The sequence below is a fragment of the Mustela putorius genome, unplaced genomic scaffold (genome assembly GCF_011764305.1).
Source record: "Mustela putorius furo isolate JIRA1106 unplaced genomic scaffold, ASM1176430v1.1 tig00537248_pilon_pilon_pilon, whole genome shotgun sequence".
Classification (NCBI taxonomy): domain Eukaryota; kingdom Metazoa; phylum Chordata; class Mammalia; order Carnivora; family Mustelidae; genus Mustela; species Mustela putorius.
The window spans coordinates 13097844-13116589 of NW_025422387.1; the positions used below are offsets into that span (position 1 = coordinate 13097844).

General features: G+C 46.9%; 1 protein-coding gene across 2 annotated transcripts in view; it reads left to right on the plus strand.

Annotated features, from left to right (window-relative positions):
- CCDC60 (coiled-coil domain containing 60) overlaps nucleotides 1-18746 on the plus strand; it is a 158168-nt gene that overhangs the window by 107500 nt on the left and 31922 nt on the right. For both annotated transcript variants that reach the window (XM_045073648.1, XM_045073647.1), the window contains exons 4-5: nucleotides 4848-4952; nucleotides 13348-13455. In XM_045073648.1, coding sequence (XP_044929583.1) covers nucleotides 4848-4952; nucleotides 13348-13455 — 213 coding nt within the window. The remainder of the gene's footprint in view (nucleotides 1-4847; nucleotides 4953-13347; nucleotides 13456-18746) is intronic.

Here is an 18746-nt window from a genome sequence, read left to right on the forward strand (position 1 = left end):
GTTATGTTAGTCACCATACAGCCCATCATTAATTTGGGGGGCTCCTACTGACAAGCAGCCAGCTGGCAGACTTTCCAGGACATAAGGAGAAGGAAAGAACTCGGGATTCCTTCTTGCAGGAGCTGCACTCAGATTAACGGGCCAACGAACAGGCGCTGGGGAAGGGGGAGAGGCGTCTGTTAAAGAGTCTCTTGCAACTTTCTCAAGGCTTCTGTTGCACGTCTCCCTTGTTTGAATGGGGTTTTAATCCACGGTCATAGAACACGATTCTCTCTTCTCCCATCCATGTTTCAGAGCGTGAGACACGGTTTATTTAAAGTTTAATAAGCTTAAATATGCATGAGATCGTTCTTCTCATAGACACTGGTCTCCTTGTGTCTTATCTGGTGGATTCTAGGAGCAGCACAAGTGTGGCTGTTAAAATAAAAGGGGAGGCCGTGACTGCTGTGTAGCCATCAAATGCAGGTGGAGAAGCAAGGGTTAAAAAATAGCAATGGCGGGCGCCTGGGCGGCTCAGTGGGTTAAGCTGCTGCCTTTGGCTCAGGTCATGATCGCAGGGTCTTGGGATCGAGTCCTGCATCGGGCTCTCTGCTCAGCAGGGAACCTGCTTCCCTCTCTCTCTCTGCTTGCCTCTCTGTCTACTGTGATCTCTCTCTGTCAAATAAATAAATAAAATCTTTAAAAAAAAAAGAGAAAAAAAATAACAATGGGGAATTCTCCATACCAGGACCACCAGTGGATAAGTTGGGTTGGAGTCAGGACTTTTCCCATACAGCTGTTCAACTCTGGGCCAGTCACTGCACCTCTCTGAGCCTCCTTCACCCAGATGCCTGGTACCAAACTCCCAGGTTTGTTACGAGGACCCAATGAAACAGGGCTTAGCGTAGAGCCTGGCATACCAGACAAGAAGCCCTCAGTAACTATTAGCTATTATTATTCAATAAGGTGAATTTGATCTCTCTGGGCCTCAATTACCAAAAATCCTCAGATTTATGGCAAAAAATCTTCCTTTCCAGGCAGGCCCGAAAGCATCTCTCATCTAAGAGCCGCGTGCTACAAACATAATTCCAGTCACAGAAGTATCAGAAAGACAAGTGTTCATTTATAATACTTTTTTAACAAGGTATTTGATCTTGCGCATTATAAAAGCGAGAGGGATTACTCCACTCCCCCCCACCCCCCCATCTCCACCCCGCGGATCCAAGACCATAGGATAAGTTCTTTCAGACAGAAGTTTTAAGTCTGACAAAGTAGGCAAAGGGAAAAAGAAAATCAAGCATGTCCCGAAAGATTTCTGCCTGCTAGCGGCTTTCCCACCGTGCTCAATGACCTCGTTTTTCAGTTGCAGATTTAGCTGAAAAGGTGGGAAAAAAAACAAGGGTGGAATTTTTCTTGTTATCCTGGTTGAAGGAGGACAGAAAACCAGAGCTTAAGGACTGGAACAGTTGGGTTAATGTCTGTCGTCTAAACCACTGGAGATACAGTTGCCCCACAGGGGCAAGCCTAGGTATTTGCTTCTGGCTCCTCAGCTCTAGGACTGAATAAAGAGTGCGTGGAAATGGAAATCAGTGGACCTAGATTCTGGTCCTGTTTTTCAGTTAACTCTGTGACCCCAGGATCGTCCTCGAATTCTCAGGAGGAAGGTAAATTCCTAATGTGTGTCCCCACGCCACCTCCTCTGTCCTACTGCTCAGCCTCATTCCCCGCACAGAACCAGAGTGATCTTCTCAAGACATAAGTTGCTTTCAGCTTAAAGCTGAAATGGGGTTTTTGGCTGCCATTCCTAAAAGGATAAAGACCAAAGTCTGAGCGGGGCCACAAGAGTCTGGATGGGCTAGTCCTCTCTTTCTCCCCCTGCCCCAGCCACACACACTTCACCTACTCCTGCACTCATGATATGTCCCCCCACTGGAGGGCTTTCCCCCATCCCATGCACTTACTTAATTCCCATTCAACCTTCAGATTTTAGCTCACTGTTTGTTCCAGTTTCTGCTGATGGGAACAACCACTCCAAAATTTAAGAACTCAAGGCAACAAACCTTTATTTCACTCACAACTCTGCAGCTTGAGCTGGGCGAATGGGCAAGGACTGTCTCCAGCACCACTAGCCAGGGCAGCTCGAAGGGTCCATTTCCAACACGGTGTGTCCACACGGGTGGCCCCTCAGAGCTGGCGGTCAGCTTGTGAGCTCGGCTAGGGCTGAGACCCAGCAGCTATGGTGCTTCTCCCTACGAGCTTCAGGCTGCCAGCTTCCTCACAGCACGCCCCTGACTGGGCGCTAACAGTGAGCATCCGGAGAAACAAGAAGGAGACGCTGCCAGTTTGTGGAGCCTAGGCCCAAAAATGGGCATCACGCCAATTGCTTTTGACGGACACGTTCTAACAGCTCAACCACTCACAAAACCAAGATTCCAGGAGAAGGGCCCACAGGGCCATCTCTCCCTTGGAAGAGAGTCAAAGAACATGGGGCTTGTGGTTCTAAATGGCCACGACCTCCTCCAAGAAGTATTCCCTGCCTCTTTTTCAGCCAACGCCCCTATTTTGTGCTATCAAAGAACCATCTACTCTTCTGCTCAGCCTCATCGCCACTGCAGGTTTCATTATACCTGTTTCTGCCCCTAGACTCTACGCTTCGCAGGGGAGAGGCTGGGTCTGTCTCGTTCATTCATTGCTGGGACCACAGCCTCCAGCCATCCAGAGACGTTCAATAAATCTAGGTGGAAATGAATGAAACAGGGAACCCATCAGTGATTCAATCAATGAAGGTACTTAGACTGAGACTCAGAAAGTAAAAAGGCCCAAAGGGAATTCGCACGTAGCAGGAAATAAGAAGTCTGATGAGGAGTGAGAAGCCAGATGTGCAGGAGTCTCTGGCAACCCTCCGAGAAGCCCACAGCACATGTAAAGCGGGCAGCAGCCTTGATCTTGGGCCCCACCTGACTCTAGCCAGCCAGAACACAGGCCCAGAGGAGCAAGAGTTTTCAAGTTTTCAAAACGAAAACGTCTCCATTTTTATGTGAAATCTCACAGTTTTAAAATACAATTGATCCCATTACACACCCAGTAGGCTTCTTAAAATGTGTCCATGGGCTAGATTTGGTCATGGGAAAAAAAAAAGAAACTATTTTCTATAACTGAAAGGACTTGCTCCATGATGGTGGAGAAAAAAAAAAAAAACGTTTAATATGGCATCAAATGTAACTTACTCTGTTTCATTTTCTAACAGTCTTTTTTGGGTAAACGACCAGGGGTTTCAAAGATGAACTGCCTGTCTGGGCTATGTCGCTTCTCTAAGCAAGCCCCCTCCTTCCCTTTCCCAGATGGTGTCTGGCTTGACAGGAAGTTTCCATATTCTCCATCTTCTCTATGCGGCAGAGCATGGGGTTCTGGTTTCCCACAGCAGCCTGCCTGCTGGCTGTGGGGGCAAGACTGGTTATGGCTGAACTTTGGGGGCACAGTTGTATCTGCTTCTAAAGTTTGAGATCCCGATATTTCCTGGCTGATTCGACCAACCAATGAGTCAGCAATCTGTAGAGTTGGATGAAGCCTCTTTAAGGAAAGGGCCAGAAACAGGAGCCACAAACTCCAAGCAGTTCCTTGCCTATGTCTCATACCTTCATTGCAACTCTTCACTGTCTCCATGGCCAGGACCCCATGGCCAAGCTGAAGCCACCTTCCTCTCTCAGGCTGGAATTATTACAATGCCCCTAACAGGTCTCCTTGTCTCTGTCCTTGCTCTCCACCCCCACCATAGACCATTTTCAAAACAGCAGTGAGAAGGATCCTTTCTGAATGCAAGTCAGACGTGTCTTCTCTCAGCTCAAAATCCTTTACTCTCATTTAGAGAAAAGGCCAAGTCCCCGCAGTGATCTGTAAGGCTCTGTTCTCTCTCTCTCCTCCTCCCCCTCACCTCCCTATTGTCTCTGAAACGCAGCCCCACCTCAGGACATTTGCACCTGCTGTTCACTCTATCCAGTGCACTGCCCCAAGACATCTGAATGCCTCGCTCCTTTATGTACTGCAGAATTTTTATCAAATGTCACCTTCTCAGTGACACCTCCCTTCATCACCCTATTTAAAATTGCAATTCCCACCCCTCCCAGCCCTTCTGAATTCTCTTTCTGTTTTTTATCCCCCAGAGCGTGTCTATTTAGTACAGCAGGGTTAGCAAACTCCAGCCCATGGGCCACATCCAGCCCCTAGACTGGTTTTATAAATAAAGTTTTACTGAAACACTGACATTTACATATTGTTTCCATAGGCCGACGGCTGCTTTCATTCTACTAAGTAGTTTCGACATAGACTGCATGTCCAACAAAGTCATAAATACTTACCTGGCCTTTTCAGAAAACATACCCCACCCCTAATCTTTGTTGACATACCACAGCATTTCCCCACTTATCTTGTTAATTCTCTTTGCTCCTCCGCTAGGATATATGCTCCAGGAGAGCAGGGTTTTCATATGACCTGTTCACTGGCTGCACCTAGAAGCCTCATCTCTTGAGCTGGAATTATTGCCTGGCACATAGTAGGTGCCCAGTCATATCTGGCATAAAACCCTGGCAAGAGAAGAAGGTATTTGAAACGGCCGCTCCTTGGGGCGCCGGGTGGCTCAGTTGGTGAAGCGTCTGCCTTCGGCTCAGGTCATGATCGCAGGGTTCTGGGATTGAGACCTGCAGCATCGGGCTCCCTGCTCATCCGGACACCTGCTTCTCCCTCTCCCTCTGCTCCTCCCCTGCCTCGTGTGCTCTCTCTCCGATAAATAAATAAAATTAAAAAAAAAAAAAACCCAACTGCTGCTCTTTGCTCACTCTGTTTTTCTCTTTCTGCTTCTCCTCCAACACCAGCACATACGATGACGAGAAGGTTAAGAAGACGGGCGCTGGATTCGTTCGCCCCTTCATCCCCGTGCACAGCTGTATCATCCTGCCCTCGCTGCCCGAGGCTCACGTGTAAGTAGTCCCTCCTCTGGCTCGTCTGCCTCGCTAGCTTATCAGTGGAAGCCAAGGTGAAATGACTCAAGGGGCTAACGAGGCACTGGGAAACTGTTGAGCTGTTCCCGTGTCCTCCTGAAAAGGACATGGAGCCTGGAGCTGGCAATGCCATTTGGCGTACAAAAATAACAGAAAAGCAGACACGGTGCTTTAGAGCTAAGTGGCAAATCAGCTGGGACTGAGTCATTCCGTTCCTTCCCAAGCCAGACGCTCTACTGTCAAATAGTTTGCAAAGCCTGATAAAACCCGTCTGCAGCCTCCCTGAGCGTGTGCAACAATGTGTCAGCCTGGGCTCAGGGGACATGTTTTCCCCAAAACTCAAGGAGCTCTATTTCCCAGAGAAGCACCTGCTGTCTCCTGACCCGAGGCATGAACTCATCATTGCATGGTGTACCAGGGGCTAATCAACCCTCTACAAAGAACACTCTGGCTTTCTAAAAACCTGGGCATCTTGTTCCCCTTGGGTCTATCCCAAAGAATTCCAAACCCAGTGCTTTCTTTTGTGCTCGTTAGCCCTGTTCAATTGGAAGATGTCAGGTGCAAAGACAGAAGCTTTTGACTTTAGGGCAGGGTTTCTCAACCTCCACACTACTCACATGTAGGGAGGAATAAATTTTTGTCATGAAGGACTGTCCTGTGTACTGTAAGGTATTTGGAAGCATCCCTGGTCTTGACCTACTAGAAGCCAGTGGCTCCCCACCCGTGAGTTGTAACAACCAAAAATGTCTCTGGATGCTGACCAATGTCCCACCCCGGGGGGGGGTGCAAAATCATGCCCACCCTTTCCCCCCGTATCTCCCCCCCGCTCCCGGCCATGTTAAGACACATGGCTTTAGGGCAATGAAAATGGTACGATGGATTGTAGACTTCTCTGCTCATCTGTCAAATATTTATTAGGTCCCTAAGGGGTGCACAGTAATACTGGCATTACTGACTTCTCTGTAGGCATATCTCATTCGGTTCTCCCAGCAGCCGTTATTTAGGTGCATTATTACCCTCCTTGCAGATGAGAAAGCAGCAATCAGAGAGGTGTGCTCCTCTGCCCAAGGTCACAGAGCTCAGCGTGGTGTTGTGTTGGGGTCTTCAGCCAAGTCTGTTTGACTTCACAGCCCAAACACTCATCACCAGGCACCACACAGAAAGTACAAGCCTCTGAGGAGCTTGTGATATATTTGGAGAGCCAAGTCTCATGTACTGAAGAGTAGAACAATGCATTGTCGTCGATAACCCTCCCTAATATTCCAGCTTCTGATAAGTCCACTCCCCACTTTCCTGCTCCTCCCCTTCCATTGACCTTATGACTGGATTCTTGATAGCGATCTCTCGATCTCTTGATCGAGAAGTCCAACTCATTTGTTCAGGGACTTTCCAACTGGCAACTTGAACTTGATGATCTTAAAACACCTCCTTGCAAAAAGAGATTTTGCAATTTCTCATCATGTCCCTTGGAAACACTTCCCCTTCTGCCTGTCTCTCCTGTGGACAACCCTTCTGAAAGCAAATGGTATAGATCAGTGGTTCTTAAGCTTTCACTTGCATGTGGATCCTCCGAGGTCCGAAGTGGGGATGACACCTGGAAAATGCAGATTCCTGGGCCCCACCCTTGGTTCATTTGGTCTAAACAAGCTGAGGCTTAAATCTACCTTGGAAGTAACTGGAGAGTTTCTAACTCATCCTCCTTCAAGACCCAGTAAGGAAACCGAAGCCCAGAGCAGGGCAGAATCTGCCCCAATTCTTACAACAGGAATTCTGACCTCCTCACTCCTAAATCAGATCTTTATAACCAGGTTTGTTAGATAGGCCAGGATGACGACAATGATGATGGTGATGAACAGTGGTGGTTGTCGGTGTCTATCACCCCCTAGACCAGGGGTCAGCAGACTTTCTCCTAAAGGGACAAACAGTAAATACCTTAGACTTTGCAGACCAGATGGTCTCTCTTGCAATTACTTAACTTCGCCATTGCAGCGTGAAAGTTGCAATGAATGGATGTGGCTGTGTTCCAATAAAGTTTTATTTGCGAACAGATAGTAGCCCCCCACTGGCTAGAGTTTGTAAAGCTGCCCTTTCTTTTCCTTGGCTGTTAAAAGGCTCTGGCTGCCTTCAGTGAGTGTATCAGTCATTTGTTGCTGTATTACCGAATACCTCAAAACGGAGTTGCTTGAAACAATAACCATTTCCTGTTGCTCTCAAGTATACAGGTGAACTGGGTGGTTCTGTCAGTTGGGGTTGGCTTGGCTAATCCTGCCTGGGTTTGTGCATGTCTGTGTGCCCAGATGATGGGTATGCACGATGCTGGCCATCGAGGTTGGCATCACTCACAGGTCTGTTGGATGACTGGTTGCTAGGGTGACAAGTATAACTGGGCCCCATGTTTCTCATCATGCACCAGCCTAGCCCAGGCAGTCAGGATGGGTTCCAAGAACAGGAGCCCGAGCAACAAAGTCTCTTGAGGCTGAGGCTCAGAATGGACACAGTGCTGCTTCCACCACATTCTACTGGCCAAAGCATCAAGCCAGCCCAGATGCAAGGAATGAGGAAAAGATTCCAGCTCTTGATGAGGAAGACACAAAGTCACATTATACAGTGTACACATACAGGGAGGGACATTACTGTATTCCGTCTACCAAAAGGCATCAGGGCAGGGCATGCCTGATCAGTTCTCAAATCCTCAGTTGTCACATCAGCCGACACAGATCAGAGCCCGGCCAGTCTCTTTGCTCCAAGGTAACTGATCCCCAAACTGGCTGAATATTCTGGATTGACTGTACAGGGATCAATTCAATCATGTCAAGGGAGCCTTGATCTTTATCTATAAAAACGTGGGCAGGATGGTCTCTAGAAATGAGAAAGAGCTCCTCCTTTCCTCTCTGAGAGGCCGGGCTGCCCTGCACAGCCTTCCCATAAGCGAGGGAACCACAGGAGCCGTTCCGGCGCCCTGTCTGGGGCTGTCCTCAGCAGTTGGCATGGGGTGCGTGAAATGGCTTGGTAGGTATTTTCCGATTTCTCTTGGTAGAAGCACAAAACCCTTTCTTCTCAGGGATGTCTCCGCCCACTCGCATTCAATAGAATGGGCTATTCAGCTGTGCTCCCCTGGAGTTCTGAACAAGGGAACTTCAGAAGCAGCCTCCGTGCACCCCCCTTCGGTGTTTTCATCTATTATGGCCCACGCTTCAGAAAATAAATGCCTTCTCTTTTAATTCGGGAAAATCCAAAACACTGCGCTATGACCTGACATACAGTCATTATGAGACAGTACTGATTTCTATCGTACCGATCTCCAGGGACTTTCTTTCTCCCCCCCACCCCCCTCTTATTTTACTGCACATGAGATGAAAAATTGTCAGGTTTGAGGCACTTTTTTTTTTTCCATTAAAACTTCTTTTTTTTTTTTTTAGAACAGCCTTAGTGTGTTGGAGATACAGAGACTCTCATTATAACCCCTGCCCTGTCTGTGCTCAGCCTCTCCCGTTAAGCAACCTCCCCCACCAGAGGGGGTGTGGGGGTTACCACCAATGCATCTACACTGACAAGGTCATCAGCTGAAGTCCACAGTTTCCGTTGGGACTCACTCGGGGGTTGTGCACGCTGTTGGCTTGGACAGGGGTGTAATAGCATGCATCCGCCATCGGAGCGCCATACAGAGTGTGCTCACGGCCATAAAGACCCTCTCTGCCCCACCTGTCCATCCTCCTTCCCCCAGGACCCTTAGCAACGACTGATCTTCCCACCATCTCCATAGTTTTGTCTTTTCAAGAATGTCGTACGGTTGGAATCACACACGATGTAGCCTTTTCGGGTTGGCTTCTCTCACTTAGCCATAGGCATTTCCCCTCCATGTCTTTTTCTGGCTTGAGAGCTCATTTCTTGTCAGCCCTGAATATTCTATTGTCTGGGTATATGTACCACTGATTATTTATCCCTTCAACTACTGAAGGACATCTTGGCTCTTTCCAAGTTTTGGCAGTTCTGAATAAAGCTGTTATATATAAATAACAGGTTTTCATGAGGCATTTCTTGTAAATGGAGGTTTTCACGAGGCACTTCTTGTAAATGGAGACGAAAGTCCAGACCCATTGGACGAGACACTATTCTAGTGAAAAGGGAGGGCTCTCCCTGGTGACAAGAGACAACATCAATATCATAGATAAAGCACAGATTCAGGAACCAGACTGCCTGGGCTAAGATTCAAGCCTTGCCATTTGCTGGCTGCTTTGAATCTGAACAGGCCACATGGCCACAGTTTCCTTATCTGCAAAATGGGGATGCCAATAATACTATCCTCACAGGGATGATCTTAGTCAACATACATAGAGCACTTGACACTGAGTCTGCTGGAACAGTGTAAATGCTCTGTGGGACGTGTTTGCTATTATTATGCTGTTGTTGTTACTATTCTTCATTATTTCAGTGGTTCTGCAAATGCGAATTTTGCCCAAGTTATCAGCTCCAGAAGATGTCAGATTTGAACCAGTTCACTGCCACCACCTTCCATTCAAGAGACAGCAATATATTGAGCCTACTCTGTGCCCAGCAGTAATCTGCAGTGGCCAAGACTCTGCAGCTTGCAGGGCTAGAGAGACAGGTAAACAGATAGTTACAGTAGAGCAGGAACTGGGAATGTAGGGGCAAAGAGATACACTATAAAGATGGGATGCTTTAGGACACTGGAAGAGAGGGTAACCCAGACCTGGAGAAATCAAGGAAGGCTTCCTGGTGGGGGCGGGGGACATCTGAGCTGAGAGGCAGAGAAGGAGAGGAAAAGAAATATATATCAGGGCAGAGAACAGTCCCAACCACCTCTTCTCACCCTCAATCTAACAATTCCTGCCGTTTTATAGGTGAGGAAAGTGAGGCTCGCGAAGTGATTTCACCAAAAGCACATAGTTAGTAGGTGGCAAAGCTAGGATTTTAACTCAGGAGGTGCTAAGTGAGAGTGTGGTGAGCCTGAGCGACTGAGCAGAATTTCCCTAGACTGCAGATGACGGAAGAGGGGCCATGCGGATACTTAAGGCACGTGAGATGGATTGGAGTCTCATAGGGGACTGTGTGTTAGTTTCCCAGGGCTGCCCTAACAGGTTGCCCTAACAAAATGCTTCAATGGCAGAAATTCATTTCTCATCGTTCTAGAGGCTGGAAGTCCAGGGGTTGTCAGCAGGGTTGGTTTCTTCTGAGGCTTCCTTCTCCCTGTATCCTCAAATGGTCATTCCTTCCAGCATGTGCATCACAGATGTCTATGTGTCCTAATTTCCCCTTCTCATAGGAACACCAGTCAGACTAGATTAGGGTGCACCCTAGTTAGGGCCTCATTTTTCAAAAAAATTTTTTAATTAATATATAATGTATTATTAGCCCCAGGGGTACATGTCTGGGAACCATCAGGTTTACACACTTCACAGCACTCACCATAGCACATACCCTCCCCAATGTCCATAAGCCCACCACCCTCTCCCTACCCCCCTACCCCCAGCATCCCTCAGTTTGTTTTGTGAGATTAAGAGTCTCTTATGGTTTGTCTCCCTCCCGATCCCATCTTGTTTCATTTACTCTTTTCCTATCCCCCAAACCCCTCACGTTGCGTCTCCACTTCCTCATATCAGGGAGTTGTCTTTCTCCAATTGATTTATTTTGCTCAGCATAATACCCTCTAGTTCCATCCACGTCATCGCAAATGGCAAGATTTCATTTATTTTGTTGGCTGCATGCATAGTATTCCATTGTGTATATATACCACATCTTCTTTATCCATTCATCTGTTGGTGGACATCTAGGTTCTTTCCATAGTTTGGCTATTGTGGACATTGCTGCTATAAACATTCGGGTGCACGTGCCCCTTTGGATCACTATGCTTGTACCTTTAAGGTAAATACCCAGTAGTGCAATTGCTGGGTCATAGGGTAGCTCTATTTTCAACTTTTTGAGGAACCTCCATGCTGTGTTCCAGAGTGGCTGCACCAGCCTGCATTCCCATCAACAGTGTAGGAGGGTTCCCCTTTCTCCACATCCTCGCCAGCATCTGTCGTTTCCTGACTTGTTCGTTTTAGCCATTCTGACTGCCGTGAGGTGGTATCTCATTGTGGTTTTGATTTGTATTTCCCTGATGCTGAATGATGTGAAGCACTTTTTCATGGGTCTGTTGGCCATCTGGATGTCTTCTTTGCAGAATGTCTGTTCATGTCCTCTGCCCATTTCTTGATTGGATTCTTTGTTCTTTGAGTGTTGAGTTTGATAAGTTCTTTATAGATTTTGGATACTAGGTTAGGGCCTTACTTTAATACAATCACCACATCAAAGTCTCCATCTCCAAATATGGGCTCATTCTGAGGTCTCAGTATGGAAGAGGTTAGGACTTCCACATACAAATTTTGAGGGGGACACAATTTAGCCCAAAACAGATAGTGTAGAGAGTTTGAAGAGTTTAAGCAAGGGAAGGGAAGAGTTGGGTTTATGCCTGTGCTTGTCACCTGCAGAAATTAATCTGATGCTCACATGCCTGCATCCTCACACCCACCATGACCAAGCAGACCCCACCTCACCAATTAACACCCTTTGCTTATCCCTTCCTCCCAGTCTCCACCCCAACAACCCAAAGCCCAGGCTGGCAGGGGCTCTCTATGGTGAACAGAAGAGGGGACATGTCCCAGGGACTTTTGCAATGTCCTGGGTTATGGTGAGGGTAACATGGGGGTGCCAAGCACATGGCAGAACTAGCTGCTGCTCTGGGCGAAACGCTGGACATGGCCCAGTGCTCAGAGCTGCGAAATGCACCTGTAAGGACCCGGGTGGTGCTAAGGGGGAAGACAGACCAGAACTGGAAGGGTGAGAGGCTTGCAGTACCTTTAAATTAGAAATGGGGGAATAGTAGGTGTTCGTAAACAATGTATGGAAAGGAAGGAGGAAGGAAGGGCTCCAGAGCAGAAGAAAGAGAGCTGACGACCCTGGCTTTCCTAAGACCCCATGGTTTTCCTAAGACCCCCAAGGGATGCCTCTCAGGGGATTCACCGGGACAGCCCTGGGTCAGCTCCACACTTGGCCCCCACCTTCTGGAGTGGGGCCTTCCTGGAAGCAGAGAGGGTGGATCCCTTCCTGCCCCTCTGCCCATCAGGCCCAGGAACCCTGGGGATTATTGATCAAGATCAACTTCAGAGAAGAGCAATTACACAGGTTCATAATGGAGGCATCTCACCCATTAGTGTAAGAGGAGAGATCATGCAGGGAGGGGGTGACCTTGTTTCCAGGAAAAGTGCAGGCAGCAGGTTAACCCTCTCCTGAGCGTGTGCCCCAGGTGACCACTGCATCAGCTTCGTCAGCACCATGGACAGAGCTAGGACCCAGGAAAGCATATACTCTGAGGTGAAACAGACAGGGCTTCAGATCCCTATCATCCCTAGCAATGTGACCTTGAGCAATTTCCCTTACCTAAGCCCCTCGCCTGCAAAGAGGGCACAGTAACAGTACCCTTCCTATGGGGTTGTTGGGAGTCCTGAATGAGATATTCAGATCCCGCCTCTGTCACCCACAAGCTGTGTGACAGTGTATCTCTGAGCCTTAGTTTCCTCTTCTTTAAAATGTGGACAACAATTCATACCCCTGTAGGTTGTTGGGAGAATTAAATAAAGGGTGTAAGGTGCCCTACTCAATGCCTGGTTTCCTGTAATACATGATGCCACCCTAAATCAGAAAATACAGGTGAGATATGCTTATATACAATGTTTAAGCTACTTTTCAAATAATGCGTTCATTGTGGTTTTCTTCAATATCCAGCTACATTTTCAGGCAAAGGACCTATAAATTTAAAACAATGGGTCCATCTGTTGATCGGGGGGAGGAGGGAGATTATAATAAATCCAGTTTCCTTGCGTGTCCAGCCCTCTTTGACACTCTCAGTGTATTTACTGTACTTTTATCAGATGAACAGGCAGATACCTATACGATATAAATGTCCCTCAACCTACTCACTTTGCCTGAATCAAGACCTCTAGCTGGGGGACCGCTCCATTGTTTCTCCTGTCCCACACAGAAATCTCCCCACCCCATGACCAGCACATGATCATCTCCCATCAAATCATGGTTCTGCCACCTGCCAACTCAGCAAACTGCCACACGTTCCTTCACTCCGCTGAGCCTCACATGCCTCATCTATAACATGAGCCCACGAATGCCTCATGGACACATTGCAAAGGCTCGATGAGATGAGGAACGGGAAATACCATAGATAGGTATGGAACGAACATAGATAGCAGCAGCTCTCTAACAGGAAAGCCAGCACAACTGTCTCGGTGCCTATTATTGTGAAGGATGTAGTTCCAACAGGATCCCGCTGTGTTCCCCCCTCCCACCTCTGTCTTTGCAGGGAGCCCCTCTTCCGCCAGCTCTGTGCCCTCCACTGGCTTCTGGAGGCCTTGACTATCGACCACACCCACCACACCATGAAGCCTGTGATCACCTGCTGGAATCCAAAGTAGGTCTCAGTCCTTGAACCTGCCATACTAGCAGTGAACTATGTCATGGGGGAGGGCTTCTTATCTGTTCTTCCCCTCCTTTTGCTGTTTTTGTTGGATGGGTTACACATCCCTGATGTGCTTTGTGGGATCCAGTCAGGGGTGAGCTCAGAGCCAGGGCATACAGGTCATATGGGCTCATGAGAGCCAATGGTGTGCCTCTCCTCTCAGGGGAGGGTTCATGCAAAAGCCCTGCGGCCACTGTTGCAGGAGCTGCATTGCCCCCACATGGGCAGGTGGACCATGAACAGGCAGACATATAAGGCCTTTATGTTCTTTATGGAGAGTCATGTTGACTCCAAGAATAGTGCTAAATGGTAAGGGACCCTAACCTGAGGAATCAATTTGCTCTGTGAAAATCCCATGCTGAGTGATGAAAAATAGTTTCCCTTCCCCCATAAGTGGAAACCCCCTCAAGTCCCACCCCAATAAACTGACAATGGCCTCTTTCTCACTGCCCTGCCCACCCCCCAGCTGAATTCAATCTTCCTTCTCTTCCCAAATCTTAATTAATTCCATCTTCCTAAGGGTGTTTTCCACCCACCTCCCAAACACTTACCCTACTCCCTGCTCTAATTCACCCTTTGCACCAGAGCCCAGATAAACTAACATCAAATGCAACCAGAACTATAAATCATGCATCTATTGATAGACTAGTAACTCTAACTGATTCCATGTTTGGGGGTGAGATGAACTGAAAACTGTAATTTCCCTTGGTGCTCTGGTTTATAACCTTGATGATTTTTTTTAAAAGCACCAGAATTTTTTTTTTAATGGAAACCCCAATAATGTAAAACAAATTTTTAAAAATGTAACTTCTATACAAAGCAGGAAGTTGGGAGGCCTGGGGGGACCTGGGGCCCCTCCAGCTCTCTCCCATCCCCACAAAGACACCCCAGTTATTTCCAAAATATCTATGTGGTTCAAAGAATTTGTTTGAAAATGACAGGTTTAAAACATTTCCCATGTATTACTCATTTTTCTTAGAAAAAGTTCCCTTTAAAGGTCTGAGGTATGACCTTCCTCCTTCTAGACCTAATGCCTTCCCCTTATGAATCTATGTAAGTATACCCCCCTTTTTTTCTTAACAGAATTGGCATCATGAATATTGCTCTGAATATTGAACATTTTTCTACTTTTCCCCCTTTAAAATATCTTATGCAGGCACCTGGGTAGTTCAGTCAGTTAAGCATCTGACTCTTGAATTTGGCTCAGGTCATGATCTCAGGGTTATGAGACTGAGCCCCACACAGGGCTCCACACACAATGGGGAGTTTGCTTAATATTCTGTCCCTCCCTCTGCCCCTCCTCCCATTCACTTGCTCGCTCTCTAAAATAAATAAATAAATCATTAAAAATAAGATAAAATATCTCATGGATATCTTCCCATGATGGTACGTACAAAGTTCCTACATTCTTTTGACAATTTCCACCGTCCTTTAACAGAATACCATCCCTCATAAAGAATAGTTAGCCACGGTCTATGGCAGGGGCGAACCACAATTTAGATAACCATTTCTCTACTGGGAGACACTAAGGTTGTTCCCAAGTGTTGGCCATTTCAAGTAGTACTGCATGGAACACCCTTGTACATATATTTATACCCAGTTGAAAATATCTCTGTTGGCCAGATTCTGAGAAATGGTATTTCTGAGTCAAGGCAACATCTAATTTTTTTTTTTTCACAGTTGATGGTTTAGATTCTAAGAAAAGAGTCCCTCAGCCAGTGTACTTCTAATAGCATTTCATCTCCCCAAGCTACTAGTAGCAACACTTTGGCCTCCCAACATTTGGGCATCCATTCTCCCAAACTGAGGCAAGAATATAATGTAGGGTTTGGATTGAGAAGATAAAAAAAGAAGCATCTTTATTTCTTTTGCTGGGTTTTAGAAATGTCCCCGGCACGTGACCAAAAACTCACCTGCGGTTTAAAAAAAAAAAAAAAAAAAGACATGGTGGTCACACTGGGAGTTATGGAGATTCCCCCGTGACTTGCCAGGGCAGAATTCCATCAGGGATCCACGGAGATCGATCAGAGCAGAACAGGAACCAGAACCTCTGTCTGACAGAAAAATGCATCCAGAAAGATTCCCATGGGAAGTCAGAGCATTTGCTGGGGCTTGCTTTTTCCTAGTGAACCATTTGCTCCTGATGGTGGTTTTAGTTTGATGGTTTGCTGGTACATGTTTAATAAATGTTTAATAAACAGAACAGTTCTCCAAGAAGGAAAATCCATGATGTGTAACAATGTCAATTTCCACAGTGGACATCATCCAGCCATGGCTGACTTCAGGCTTACCAACATGACCGTGGGGCTAGGGACAGGGGCACATGTTCAGTTCTTGTGAGCCAACAGAAGCCAACTCCAGCACACCATTTTGGGGGATCAATTTATTTTTTTTAAGATTTTATTTATTTATTTGTCAGAGAGAGGGAGAGAGAGAGAGCGCAAGCAGGCAGAACTGCAAGCAGAGGCAGAGAGAGAAGCAGGCTCCCCACTGAGCAAGGAGCCAGACGCAGGACACTATGCCAGGACCCTGGGATCATGACCTGAGCTGAAGGCAGTGGCTTAACCGACTGAGCCACTCAGGCATCCCTGATTTTTTTTTTTTAATAGATAAATCTGAGGGTGGGGGTTAGGCAAGGGCTTAGGTTTCCTAGAAAGTGCCAGAAAATGTCTTTTTAGTTAGCAAGAAAGGAGAAGGTTGTCTTGTGTTTAATGTCCAATTCCTGTTTATGTTTTTTCATCCTGATATCTTAACTCAAATGTCTCTAAATCTTCAAATGCACTTTTTAAAGCCCAGATGAATTGAGAGGGAGTAAAAGCAAGGGCTTGAGCATCAGATGGACCTGCACAAGTCCAGGCTCTGCTGCTTGGTCATTAACATCTCTGGACCTCTATTTCTTCACCTATCATATGGGCTCCTGCTCAGAAGAGTTATTGTGAGCATCAAGAAGATAAAGAACACGGAGCATTTAGCCCAGTGACTGGGAGCACTGTGAGGGCTCACTGAACGATAGCTATTCAAGATTAAAATCCCCATTTCCAAGAGCAGTTGGCTCTTTGATTATCAAAGCCATTGAGACTTCAGGCAAGGAAAGAAAGAATCTTCTGAGTAGAGTTTTAGCAACAGATGAGATCCCCGTTCACAGGGAGAATGAACAAACACACAGACAGGAAGAAAGCTAAGCAAGGTCAACCAAAATCTGGATGCAAAGACAAACAATCCAGGGAATGATGCCAATAGAGTAATACCAAACTTCCAGTCCTCCTGACTGTGCTGTTCTGAGTTTCCTTCCTCAAGCAGCCAGTATCTCCTGCTTTTCAAGCATCTGAAACACAAACCCGGAGCCCTGACACCTACCATGCACTTTCCAAAACATCCATCATCAGGAACCTGTAGATCCCAGAGGTTTCTCCTCTATTAGGCATGATGATGGCTGTGGATCCAACCCCATCCCCTTATGGATTTTATAGCAAGGAAGTGGGGTGGTTCAATATCTCAACACAGGCTTTCTACAGGCAGCAAAATTTTTACTAACTGGCAGCTAGTGTGCCACAAGCAGAAGATGACCTTTGTTCATTATTTGGCTAGAACTAGTGGATGGTGGGATGAATGGACAGATGACAGATTAGGATGTCATTATGAGTTTCATCTGAGGCTGTGCCTTATCGGGAGGGGGAGGCTGTCCCAAATTCATCATGTGGCAATTCAAACACATTAACATTTCCCAGCATCCTCATTAATCCCATGGCTCGCAGGGAGAGTTTATTTCAATTTACAAGATGATCAGGTCCACAAGAGAGCAGAAACTGGGCTTTCAATACCAGGTGTGCTAATTACCCTTCTCTGAGAGATGCAAGGCTCTATTCTGCAAAGTAAGACTTATTTTATATATTAAAGTTACCCAAGTCTTTATCTAAACGTTTGGGACCACCTGAATTTCAGAATTGCTTTTTTTTTTTTCTTTTTTGGCATTTTAGAAAGGCAATATGGGGCATACACTGTAGAAAACATCACACCCACAGAGGAAACTGGAGCAGCAGACTATCATCCAACACAATATTTCCGCAGGGGGAAAAAAAATGAACATTTACACTAAGTGCATAATAAAAATAAATAAAGGTCATTGGTAGCCACCCATCAGTTCAGGTCATGTTTTGCTGCCAAATCAGTTATTAAACTTGTCCTGGTTTTAAATGCCTTTTGGATTTTGGGGTTGGATTAGGGCTTATGAACTTAAATTGGTATCAGTTTGGTTTTTTTTAGAGACTAATTTTCAAAGGATTGACTAGAAATGAGTGACCAGAGACGCAGAGGAGATGAGGTGTAAGCGAGCACCTCTCCTCCCTAGTTCCGCTCAACCCCAGCCCCAGTCCCTGGGGTTCCCATGGGAAAGAACCTGGCAGGACCCCTGGCCAGGCAGGAGAGTCAAGAGCCCCCTGATTCGCCTTCTAGGCAAGGCACAGCATACAGCGTGGAGTGAAGGTGTGAGGGGCTGTCCCCTGGGTAGCAAAATCATCTATGTCCTACTCCTAGGGCTGTCCTAGAGAGACATCATCACAGCCGCTCTTAACTAGGGAGTCCAGGTGGGTATGATCTTGACTTTTATTAAGGGAGTCCAGACACTCAAGGGCCAGGGTACCCAGGCACAAAGAACCTGCTGTTCCTTTAGAAAAACGTGGGTGGCTAAAAGGCAGCCACACTCCGACGTTCCAAATAGGACGCAGGCACCTAAATCTAACAATTGTGTCCTGATGGAAACAGCTGGCTCTGAGTGCTCCCCACGTCAAGCACTGCTCTGAGTACATTCCTCCAGTTGGCCTCATTCCGACAGAAGAGGAGCCCGAGGCACAGAAAACTTAAGTAACGTGCTCAAAATCACATAGCTCATAAAAGCTAAGGACTGGAATTCAGGTAAGCCCAGCTGCAGAGCACATGTGCTTAATCACTAAGAGACGGTTTCCTCTGCCCAGCAAAAGCCTGAAAGTCTTGCAATTAATTTAGGGCACAATGTGGTGTCCAAAAACGAAAAGAGTAACTCATCACAAAGCAGGATTTGCCAGGCGACCCCAGGATACAAAAGGAACTGCCCCTTGCCAAGATAATATGATATGTACAGATACAGTTTTCTTTTAAACAACAAAGAAGGCCGGGGCGCCTGGGTGGCTCAGTGGGTTAATCCGCTGCCTTCGGCTCAGGTCATGATCTCAGGGTCCTGGGATCGAGTCCCACATCGGGCTCTCTGC